This window comes from Diospyros lotus, chromosome 1 (genome assembly GCF_014633365.1).
Source record: "Diospyros lotus cultivar Yz01 chromosome 1, ASM1463336v1, whole genome shotgun sequence".
Taxonomy (NCBI): Eukaryota; Viridiplantae; Streptophyta; class Magnoliopsida; order Ericales; family Ebenaceae; genus Diospyros; species Diospyros lotus.
This window is the reverse complement of record NC_068338.1, coordinates 33,471,810-33,484,606: the sequence shown is the minus strand read 5'-3', so window position 1 is coordinate 33,484,606 and position 12,797 is coordinate 33,471,810. Positions and strand designations below refer to the sequence as shown.

Sequence of the window (12,797 nt, the reverse complement as noted above, 5' to 3'; positions counted from 1 at the left end):
TTTAGAATTTGCATGATGAATGAATTAACTTTGATGTTGTTAGTTTATAGAATTTGAAGATAATGAATCATGAATGATATGAATGTGTTATTATTGATAATTTGATAGTTGTTTATGATTTTACAAGATTTTAAGTTTTTTTCCTAAAAGATGCGCCTCGCTTCGCAAAGGCGCACCTCGCCTCATGCACCTCGCGCCTCAGGCTCCAGGACCTTTGGCGCCTCGCGCCTTTCAGAACTATGCCAAGGATGGCTTGCGACCAAAGAAGGGAGTCCGTGGAATGTGTTCGCAAAAGACCTCTGTACGAGGTTTGGAGACGAGTTTGAGGGACGTGATCGAGGAATTTAACAAGCTCAAGCAAGAAGGAACAGTGCAGGCCTATCAGCTCAAATTTGAGGAGCTGAGGTCCTTGATGGTCATGCACCAACCCCACTTGACGGAAGAATATTTTGTGTCGAGTTTTATCAGTGGGTTAGGAGATGAGGTGAGACCAATGGTTAAAATGATGCAACCAGGGACGGTGGAACAGGCTGCTGACAGTGCAAGGCTGCAAGAAATGACGATTGAAGCGCTGATGAAAAAACAAATAAACCAAGTTAAGGGGGTAATCACCGGTGGATGGCAGGCGAGAAATAGAGCCACTGGAAGGGACACGGGGCAAGGAGGCAAAAGGGGTCTTGGCTTTGCCTTCAACAGTTTCCAATCCTGCTAATGGGGGAGATTGATGGAGCAAAGGCATCAGGCAGGACTCTGTTATAAGTGCAGAGATAAATATTTTTTTGGGCATAAGTGTAAAAGGCAACTGTTAATATTAGAAGCAGAGGAGGATGAAGAAGAAGAGGTAGAGGGGACTCCAGAAGCGGATGAAGAAGACAAAAGAGAGATTTCTCTACACGCCCTTAAAGGATCAATCAACAGTACGATAATTAAGGTGGAGGGAAGAGCCCGCAATGCTCCGGTCATGGTACTTACAGACAGTGGGAGTACCCACAGCTTCTTGGATGAAACCATGGCCCGAAAGTTAAGTGTGAGATCTCCAGCTCACACCCTCTATTAGTAACAGTAGTTAATGGAAATAAGGTTGTGAGTCAATCCTCCTGTGTGGGGTTTTGCTGGGAAATGAACGGTGAAGAATTTGTGGCAAATTTGAGGCTATTGAAGCTGGGGGGTTGTGATGTGGTGCTCAGTGTAGATTGGATGAAGGGGGTCAGCCCTATCAGTTTCGATTTCAATAAAATGGAGGTAACTTTTGAGAAGGATGGAAAGAAAAAGACCCTAACAGGTAGTCAAGAGTCAGGGGTGTGTAAAATGATTTCCGGAAAGAGGCTGCAAAGGATGTTTAAAAACAAACTCTCCCAGGTGGCCCAGCTTTTCTCTATACATGCCATAGAATTCACACAGGAACAGGGAGAGCAAGACGGGGAGTTGACAATGGCTGTGAACAGTAGCTCACATGAACCCTGGAAGGTACAAGAAATCGACTCTCTTAACATGCTCTTAATTGAATTTAGGGACCTTTTTTTCGAGCCAATTGCGTTGCCACCCAAAAGATCACTTAATCACACCATTAACTTAAAACCAAATGCCGAGCCTGTTAACCTAAGGTCTTACTGATACCCATCTAGACAGAAGACTGAAATAGAAAAGCTCATCAAGGATATGTTACAAAGATCCATCATACAACCAAGCCATAGCCCATTTGCATCTCCCGTATTACTTGTCAAAAAGAAGGATGGTTCATGGCGATTTTGTATCGATTACCGCCAACTCAACGCCATGACCATCAAGAACAAGTTTCCCATACCTATTGTGGAAGATTTGCTTGATGAATTAAAAAATGCTTCTGTTTTAACCAAACTCGACTTAAGATCCGACTATCATCAAATTAGAATGAGGCCGGAAGACATTCCCAAAACAGCTTTCAAAACCCACCAAGGGCATTATAAATTTATAATGCCATTTGGCCTCACCAATGCGCCCGCAACCTTCCAAGCCTTAATGAACCAGATTTTTTAACCTTATTTATGCAAATTCATATTGGTTTTCTTTGATGACATTTTGATCTACAGCCCCACTTTTGCCCAACACTTAACCCACCTAAAAACTACCCTTGAGGTCCTTAGATTCAATAAATTGTATGTTAAAGAGTCGAAATGTGCCTTTGCACAAAAGCAGGTGGAATATCTTAGGCATATTATATAAAAAACAGGGGTGAGTACTGACCCTAGCAAGGTGGCAGCAATGGTTGCTTGGCCCAAGCCTCAGAATGTCAAGGGGCTGAGGGGATTTTTGGGTTTAACCGGCTACTACCGACGGTTTGTAAAGGATTACGATGAAATCAACCGGCCTCTCACCAATCTGTTGAAGAATGATGGATTTTAGTGGGATTCCAAGGCGGAAGAAGCTTTCAGAGAGCTTAAGCAAGCTATGAGTCAAGTACCAACTTTAGGCCTACTAGATTTTAGCAAGACTTTTGTTCTGGAAACAGATGTGAGCGCTACGGGTATTGCAGCAGTGTTGGTTCAGGAAGGAAGGCCGATAGCATTCCTAAGCCAAGCTCTATCACCTAGGCATCTTGGGCTAAGTATCTACGAGAAAGAGCTACTGGCGATATTATTGGCAGTGGAGAAATGGCGCCATTACCTAGAGGGAGGGAGATTTGTGATTAAAACAGACCGTGAAAGTCTGAAATTTTTGCTACAACAAAAGTTGCACACCCAGCTGCAAAGGAAGGGGATGACAAAGCTAATGGGATTGGATTATGTAATCCAATATAGGAAAGAGAAGGAAAACCTAGCAGCAGATGCGCTATCTAGGTGCTTTGAGGAAGGAAGTCTGGCTGCAATCACCATCCTCATTCCTGATTGGTGCCAAAAGGTAGTTGACAGTTACGAAACAATTGGAAGAACTAAAGAACTTCTTCAGCAGCTGATAGTAAACCCATCATCAAGACCAGGTTACACTTTGAGCAATGGCGTAATCAGGTACCAAGGGAAATTGGTGATAGGAGAGGATGAGGAGTTAAGGAAGAAAATAATAGAGGCATTACATGCCTCCCCCATAGGGGGACATTCGGGGATTGAAAACACCTATCACAAGGTCAAACAATTATTCCAGTGGCCAAGAATGAAGAGGTATGTCAAGAATTTTGTACTAAGCTGTGATACTTGCAGGAGATGCAAATCCAAGAAAATAGCCAAACCAGGGCTACTGCAGCCTTTGAATATACCTGGGGGACAATGGGAGAGTATCTCAATGGATTTTGTTGAAGGACTTCCCAAATCTAAAGGAAAAGACTGCATCATGGTGATAGTAGACCGGTTCACCAAATATGGCCATTTCATCGGGCTAGTTCATCCCTACACTGCTCAAGAGGTAGCAAAGGTGTTCTTGGATCCGGTAATCAAACTACACAATGCACCAAAGGCCATAGTATCTGATTGCGACAAGATCTTCACGAGTTTGTTGTGGAAGGAGCTGATGGGGCTGCTGGGAGTTAAGCTACATATGTCAACAGCTTACCACCCTGAATCCGATGGCCAAACCGAAAGGGTGAATCAATGTTTGGAGATGTATCTAAGGTGTTCTTACTTCTTACAACCAAGAACTTGGCACAAGTGGCTTCCCATGGCCCAACGGTGGTACAACTCTAGCCACCACAGCTCTATAAAAAGGTCTCCTTTCAAAGCACTCTATGGCTATAAACCACCACTTCTACCATCCCTGGGAGACTCTTCCACAGTGGCAGCTTTGGATGTTTATCTCCAGCAAAGGCAGCAAGCTTTACAGGTGCTAAAAAAAGAATTAGCTACTTCTCAGAACAGGATGAAGCAATTTGCAGATGGGAGGAGGAGTGAAAGAGAATTTTAGGTGGGAGAATGGGTGTATTTGAAGCTTAAACCAGGTCACCTAAGGGCCTTACTGCAAAACCCCAGCTCCAAGTTGAATCCAAGATACTACGGCCCATTTCCCATCACTGCAAAGGTGGGAAATGTAGCATACCGATTGCAACTACCAGAAGGTTCCAACATCCACCCGGTATTCCATGTGGCACTCCTAAAAAAATTGGTAGGAATTCAACCAACAAGTCCTACCCTACCCGACCTTCCAAGTGCCAATGACAGTATTAAAAAACCGGTAGCTGTGCTAGATAGGAGGGTGATCTACAAGCACGGGGCTCCTATTTCTCAAGTACTCATCAAGTGGTCTCATCTCCACTCGGATAGCAACACATGGGAATACCTTCCAGACACGCTTCGCCAATTTCCAAGAGTAGCCAGCCTCCTCCACATTTCTTGAGGACAAGAAAATGTTGAAGAGAGGGGTAATTGTCATGATCCACGTAGCAAGGAGGGGGAGATAGGGTAATTAAATGTAATAGGAAGGGAGGAACAGCTATTAGCAGAATAGGCAGTAGAGTATGCTACAAGGGGGGTACATGTTTGTTCTTGCTTAGGCAGGTTGTACATTCCCTTAGCTATAAGCGATTACCGCACATGGACAAGGAATCCAGCTATATATTCAGCTAATCCTTGCCACAGATGGGATATGAAATATTCTAACAAAATTTTGACATTCTCTCTCTCTCTCTCTCTCTCCCCCCCCCCCCTCTCCCTGTGTTCTCTCTTTCTCCCTAATTTCTCCCCCTATCTTCATTCCTTCTCCTTCGAACAGTCCATTGGACGAAGGAATTCTAGTCAGATCCTTGGGAGCTGACAATTTCTTTCTCTTAATTCTCCCTCCAAAGGCTTGGACGACGGAATTCGGAATGGCTAAGGGAACACGAACGAAGCAACTGGAGAATAGGATGGAAGCGATGGAGTTCGGTCTGACACAAACGCAAGAAGCAATGACTTAGAGCCAAGAGGAGGTTCGATCCATTAGACAAGATTTGCGGGAGGACATGGCGACTTCCTGAGAAGGTATGATGAGAGAATTGGCCTGACAAAGGGAGTCAATGGAGCAGCGGATTAGCAGTGTGATCAACATGCTATCCACGCTTCCTCAATTTAGGCTACCGCCTAAATTTCCTCCCCAATCAGCACCGGAGACGAGAACTTCAAGGCAGGGGATACTTCCTAGGCCTCCAGGAGCGAGAGAGGCTGATAATGTACACACTAAGGAGACATGCGATCAGGTAAGGGATTTTAATTCCCCTAGAGTTAATCATGGGCCCGTACTGAGGCTGGAGATACCTCTGTTTGAAGGATCTAAACCAAGATGGTGGATCCGGAGGTGTGAGAGATACTTCCAATTTTACAACATCCCTGAGAATCAGCGGATCACGTTAGCTTCGGCTTATCTTAACAACGTAGCCGATTGTTGGTATCAAGGGTGGTCGAGATCCAGAGGTATGGGGGCAAGATGGATAGACTTTGCATAAAAGATGTGTGTGAGGTTTGAGGAGAGAAATATGGCTGATGTAATCGAAGAATTTAATAAATTGAGGCCGGAGGGAACCGTGACCGAGTACCAAGAGAAGTTTGAGGAATTGGAATCACTCATGTGGAGTGCTCAGCCCACCTTAACCGACCAATACTTCGTGTCCAACTTTATCAGTGGCCTCAAAGACGAACTAAAATCAATGTGAAGATGATGATGCCAGCCACGGTGAGGGAGGCAGCAGAGAAGGTAGGGCTTCAAGAGCTGATGCTTGAAGCCATTTTTAAAAAGAACAAGTCCTGAGCTAAGTCGTCTACTATGGGAGGGGCCCTTTAGTGGGGGTAATTCGAAGGCTATGGTGCCAGTTGTCACCATAGGGGGTCAAAAAGGGCAATTCCATGCAAGGGTAAACAGGAGCACCACTCTAGATCAGAGGAGGATGCTGGGATTATGTTTCAAGTGCGGGGAGAAATATAGCCCACGACATCAGTGTAGGAGACAATTGTTTAAGACGGAAGGTGGAGAAGGGAATGAAGAAGAAGAGTCGGATAAGGAGGAAGAAGAAGACAAGAAGAAAGAGGAGCATCCATTAGAAACACTGAAGGAAGAACAAGGACCAAAAGGTGGGGAGATCTCCTTCCACGCCCTGAAAGGGGGACCAATGGGAAAGATCATTAAAGTCAAGGGCCAACTAGGGAAAAAGAAACTTATGGTACTACTAAACAATGGTAGTACCCATAGTTTCCTCAACAAAGCTACAGCTAAGGAATTGGGATGTAAGTTGACCCACAATAACCCCTTAATAGTAATTGTAGCCAACGGACATAAGATGTATAGTCATTGCAAATGTGCGAGGTTCACTTGGATGATGCAAGGCAATGAGTTTAAAGCTGATCTGGGGATCTTAGAGCTGGGCGGTTATGATATTGTGCTAAGGGTGGATTGGATGAGGAAGGTTAGCCCCCTAACCTTCGATTTCAACAAGCTGGAAGTCACATTAGAAATGGGCTGCAAACGGTTAACCTTGGTGGGAAGTCTAGAACAAGGGGAGTGCAAAATGATCAATGGAGACAAGCTACAGAAGCTGTTGATAAAGAAAAGGGGGCAGATATCTCAATTATACTCGATACATGCCATCGAAGGAGAAGCAGCAGGTCAAACAGAGGAGTACCTACCAGAAAAGAAGGGAGCATCCCACGCCACCCATCAAGAGGTAACTAAAGTAGCTAGCTTGCATGTACTAATGGAAAACTTTAAGGACCTCTTCCAAGAACCTAACTCCCTACCACCCCCCAAAGGCCGTTGGACCATGCTATACCCCTTAAACCTCATACCACCCCAGTTAATATTAGAGCCTATCGATACTCTCCTACACAAAAGGCAAAGATTGAAAAACATATCTCTAACATGCTAGCCACTTCATTTATACAACCTAGCCAAAGTTCATTCGCATCCCCTGTTTTATTGGTTAGAAAGAAAGATGGGACTTGGAGATTTTGTGTGGATTACCGTCAACTCAACTCACACACCATCAAAAACAAATTTTCCATTCCCCTCATTGATGCTCTACTAGACAAATTGGCTGAGGCCAAGGTTTTTTCTAAGTTGAACCTAAAATCCAAATACCATTAGATCCGGATGAAACCAGCAAACATCCCAAAAACTGCATTTCGCACTCACCAGGGCCTTTATGAATTTGTCGTTATGTCCTTTGGACTTACCAATGTCCCAAGCCACATTCCAAGCCCTTATTGTTGAAATAGACTTACCAAATTAGGCGCATTTTGATGACTTAATCTCTCTCAAATACTCTTCCACACTCTCGGATCAATATACAATCGAAAAATTGAAAGTAAAGAAAGCATAAAAACATAATATAAACCAAAAAGAGCAAACCACAAGACACCGATTTATCTTGGTTCGGATTGCAAGAATTGCAACCCTACATCCAGTAAACACCCCCCCTTGAACAGCTTTGTTATTCAATTTGATTAATCAATACACAGCCAGTTTCCTCCCCCCTATTCCCGAGTACAACAAGCTCTCGTTCCCTCAAGATTACAAAGCTACCTCACAATCACTAGCCTTTCTCTCTCGGAACAGAATGTCGCTCGTTACAATAGGAATGAAACTTTCTTGTGATTCTCGGCTACCCTCTTACCCTCTATATATAATAGAAGAGGCGAACATCCCAATATAACCGACTGGGACTTTACAATTATAGTTTAACCCCTAAACTTATACGAATAACAGTTAGGAATTTATTAACTGTAAAATTACAATTTTAACCGATAAAACTATTGTTGTCTTCATTGATCTTCTAGGATGACTCGAGGCAAACATTGACACTTATGAACCAGATATTTGCTCCCTATCTCCGAAAATTTATTCTAGTCTTCTTTGATGATATCCTCATATATAGCCCAAACCTGGACCAACACCTAAACCACCTTAAAACCGCATTTGAAGTCCTTAGAGCTAATCATTTGTATGTCAAACTATCCAAATGTATTTTTGCCAAAGATGAGGTAAGCTACTTGGGGCGCATCATTTCAGGAGGAGTCATCAAAACCGATCCCCACAAGGTCACAGCAATGGTGGAGTGGCCTAAACCCCGGATAGTGAGGCAATTAAGGGAATTCTTGGGATTAATAGGTTACTATCGCAAGTTTATCAAGCACTATGGATTGATCAACAGGCCCCTAACGGACTTGCTCAAGGAAGGATGGATTTTGCTGGAACCCCCAAGCATAAACAACATTCTTAAATCTAAAGAATGTTATGACACAAGCCCCTGTATTAGCCCTGCCAAGCTTCAACAAACAATTTGTGGTAGAGACTAATGCCTGTGAAAAAGGGGTTGGGGCAGTCTTAACGCAAGAAGGGAGACCTATCGCGTACATAAGCCAAGCTTTGGGGCCTAAGCACCAGGGATGGAGCGTATATGATAAAGAGTTGTTGGCAGTGTTGAGGTGGTGGATAAATGGAGACACTATTTAGAGAGCAATCCATTTATAATCAAGACAGACCATGAGAGCCTAAGATTTTTTTCCCAACAAAGGCTGCAATCTCAGTTACAAAGAAAAAGGGTCTCTAAACTAATGGGGTTGGACTACACTATCCTTTATCGGAAGGGTAAAGAAAATGTAGTAGCTGACGCACTGTCCAGGAGAGAAGTCAAAGAAAATGAGGGCCATTGTTATGGAATCACTCCAGTAGTATCAGAGTGGGTAAAAGAGGTGGAGCAGAGTTATGAAAACACAGGGTGGGTGCAGTCCCTTTTAACCAAATTGGCGGTGCAGATAGGGGATGACAGGGAGTTGAAGACGAAGATTTTGAAATCCCTACACTGCTCACTCCTAGCGGGTCACTCAGGTATCCAAGCTACCTATCACAAAATAAGATAATTGTCCTTTTGGCTGAGGCAAAAGAAGGATATAGTAGATTTTGTACTAGCATGTGAAACATGTCAGCAGTGCAAACATGAGCAAGTACCCTACCCAGGCCTGCTACAACCTTTGGGAGTACCGAGAGCAAGCATGGGAAGATATCTCCATGGACTTTGTAGAGGGTTTACCCAAGTCCGAAGGCAAGGATGTAATGCTAGTGATCGTTGATAGATAGACAAAGTTTGGGCACTTCCTCAGTCTAATGCACCCCTTTTCGGCACAAGATGTGGCTCGGGTGTTCCTAGATTCAGTGGTCAAACTGCATGGAATTCCAAAGACCATTGTGTCTGACAGAGATAGGATCTTTACCAGTCATTTCTAGCATGAACTCTTCAAGAAGTTGGGAGTAGGATTGCACTTGTCAACTGCCTACCACCCTCAATCCGATGGTCAAACGGAGAGAGTGAACTAATGCCTAGAAACCTATTTGAGGTGCATGTGCTTCACCAAACCAAAGAGCTAGAACAGATGGTTACCACTGGCCCAATGGTGGTATAACTCTTGTTTCCATAGCGCAATCAAGAGAAGCCATTTTGAAGCAATGTTTGGATACAAGCCACCTCTCCTACCGACTATAGCAGGTGGGTCATCTAATCTAGCAACGGTGGAGCACTACTTATAGCAGAGACAGGAAATGCTATCGACCCTAAAAGGGGAGCTAACGAATGCCCAAAACCAAATGAGGCAGGTTGCAGACAGAAAAAGGAGTGATAGAGAATTTAATGTGGGGGATAAGGTGTTTTTGAAAGTAAAAAGGTTCCGGCAACAGCCCTTCACAACCACACCAATATCCAAGCTCAATCCCAAATATTTCAGGCCCTATGTCATAGAAGCTAAAGTAGGGAAGGTAGCTTACAAATTGAAACTACCAGAAGGGATACAGGTGCATCCCGTGTTCCATGTGTCTCTACTTAAGAGGTCCATCGAACCAGGAGCACCCACAAGTCAGCAGCTATCAGAGGTCGTAGATGAATTGGAGGAGCAGAGAGAGCCCGAGCTATACTAGACCGGAGGGTGGTTTACCAAGGCACAGCTCCTCTCATCCAAGTTTTGGTCCAGTGGTCACACCTTCAGCCAGACCATACCACTTGGGAATACCTACTCGAATTACTAAAAAAGTTTCCCAAAATAACAAGCCTACTTTGAAGACTTCTTCAGGACAAGAATGTTGTTGAAGGGCAAGGGAGTGTCACGACTCTCTTTTGTAAATTTTTTAAAATTCTTGCAAGTAGCCGTGTAACTCACCAATCTATTGTGGGGTGAGGACTGTCATACCTCACGTGTAGGTTGTAACCCCCTATGCATGGCCTATAAAAGGCTTATATGCATGAGGATGGGGATTCATTCATGATAATAACATTGAATTCTTTCCCTCTCGTTTCTTTCTCTTAATTCTCCCTCCAAATTCTCTCTCTCTTTCCCTCCCTTTTCCCTTTCTCTTTATCCCTTAAACATCGGAAATTCAAGTCTCAATCCAGAGACTTGATAGGGTGCCTCTGTCAGGTGTGTGCCTCACCATAAGGAGCAAGGGGCACACCTTTTGTGCCTATGTCATAATTTTTTTTTGTTTTTATTTTTTTGATGAAGTTAAAATCTAACAAGTAATAACTAGGAAAGAATTAAAAGAAATTCAAGAAAATAATAAAAACACCCTATTAGATATCTAATAAAAGTGCAACTCACATCTAAAGGTTCATGCCTATGCAACCTAGGCTCCAAGTACTCTTGCGCCTCAGTGCTCCTAGAGACTTTGACAACTATGTAGAAATGTATACAACTTGCAATATAAGGTTTTAGAAGTATTTATTTAAGGAAATGAAGCATTCCCCCTAAAGACAGTTTCTAAACACTCCCATCCCACTCAACAGGAAGAAGAAAAAAGAAGAAAATAGAAAAAACAAGAAGCCCTCCTCGTCCCCCTCCCCCCAATTGAAAGAAGATATAGTGATCATAAACAAATGAATTAACTTTTTGTCTTTTCACAAAAAAAATGAACTGGTGAAAGCAGAAGTAATTTTTTAACAGTTGCGATAAATGAATTTTCATCTCTAAGGGTCAAATAGATACCTTCTCATTCTCTGGAACCTTCTCCAAAATTTGGGCTACATTTGCTGTTGGGCTACTCACTTTTCCTACCTTTACTCTTACAGGATCAGTCAAGTACTCCTGACAATTTGCATAAAAAAATTAATGTTAACTGTGCAGATGTTTCTAATGGTAACTTTGATCAACTACTCAGTGATTTGTGTTTCCCAATGATTATGAAGCCTGGGTAACTACCATACGACAAAACATTCATGGCTCTCATTATCTGGAAAAGATACAAGAACCAACCAAGCTTTGGATAATATTATCCAAGCCAAGAAAAATGATCACGTCATTTTGAGTTGAAAAGACGGAACATTATGGGGCTGTTCAGTTGAGGAAAATGTTTTCCAGCTTTCTATCTCCAATTTTCTATAAAAACTCTAGTTTTCATTTTCCACGGAAAATTTGCAGAACATATTCAAATGTTAGAACTGCAGAAGACTAATTTACAGTATAGAAACTTAGAGCATACGTTCAAAAAGGAGATAAACAAAAACTTTTCTTTTGTACAATTGTAACTTATGTTAGAGGAGATAGAAATGGTTTGAGAAAAATTTGGCAGAAAACTGTGTTTTCCAAATCCCCAATTTAGTAACGAATATTTGGAAAACTCATTTTAGGAGTTTCCATGTTCAGTTTAATTTTGGAGAACCGTGTTTTCCAAAATCTCCATTTTCTTTTAGAAAGTTTTTGTATATGAACTAATTTTCTAATCTTTCATTTTGTGGAGTATTTTTCTGGAAAACTGGGGCTCTTTTCACAACTAAACAGCCCCTGTATGTTCAAAATCAAAAATAGGAAGGTTCAAATAAGTCTCCACAGAAAAGGGAGGACAGAATAAATTGAACCATGGACCTAACCTGTGCAAGTGCTTCGATCTCCACTGGCATGGTTGCACTAAACAGCAAAGTTTGATGCTTTTTTGGAAGATTCTGCATCACCTGATACAAAACTGAACGCAATAATTTTTTTCTTCCACAAGCTCAATGAACCAAGAATAGAGAATTGGAAGAGAATCAATTACAACTAGATTTGAATAAATTATAAAGGTGATATTAAAAGTTAAAAGGATGCTTGCATTGCAATTTGAAGCAAAAAATTAGCCAGCGGACACCACAGAACTCTAGATAACACATCCAGGGTCCATGGATTAGTTCACCAAATACACAAGCTTAGACCATCAAACCAATACCACTTCCTCATCAATTAATTGAGATTTCAAAGAAAGTTGAAATATATATTCAAGAGTTACTGGTAGATAACAGCATAGAGAGAAATGCATAATGGTTCCTACCCACATCAGATGCTGATATTTCTTTCATATTTAGCCAACTATGTGGTTATGCTTGATCGTTCAATGGAAAAACACAAGCACTAAAGAAACAACCATATGCTCAAATATGGTTCAAATTATAAAATTAAAGCTGAAGAAGAAGAAAAGTACAAATGGCAAAGGGTAGGAATCTTTTAAAACTAATAAGACTTTTCCAAGAAAAGTTACAACTGGAAACTAAGTGAACAGCAGTTTCAATTCAAATATTGAGATAACAATTACCTCTCTTATCTGTGGCTCAAAACCCATATCAAGCATTCTGTCAGCTTCATCCAACACAACAAATGAAACCCTAGAAAGAGAAGTGTTTCCTTGCTGTAAATGGTCAATGAATCGTCCAGGAGTGGCAACCACTATATTTACTCCTGCTCGCAACTCAGACCTCTATGATGTATCCCAAAAGAAGAGTATAAGAAGTTAATTAAAATATGACCAAAATAATGAAAATACGGAACAGGTACTGGTACAGGGGATAAACAAATAAATGACTGTAAAGTTATTCCTTTGATAATCCTCACGAGTCATGAGACATTGCTAGAGCATTC

The 12,797-nt window shown here is 42.1% G+C and overlaps 1 protein-coding gene across 4 annotated transcripts in view; it reads right to left on the bottom strand.

Moving 5' to 3' along the window:
* LOC127801865 (DEAD-box ATP-dependent RNA helicase 20-like) overlaps positions 1–12,797 on the bottom strand; it is a 33,526-nt gene that overhangs the window by 17,690 nt on the left and 3,039 nt on the right. For all 4 annotated transcript variants that reach the window (XM_052337375.1, XM_052337367.1, XM_052337364.1 and 1 more), the window contains exons 6-8: positions 12,475–12,636; positions 11,780–11,860; positions 10,899–10,997 (exon numbers count right to left, since the gene is read on the bottom strand). In XM_052337375.1, coding sequence (XP_052193335.1) covers positions 10,899–10,997; positions 11,780–11,860; positions 12,475–12,636 — 342 coding nt within the window. The remainder of the gene's footprint in view (positions 1–10,898; positions 10,998–11,779; positions 11,861–12,474; positions 12,637–12,797) is intronic.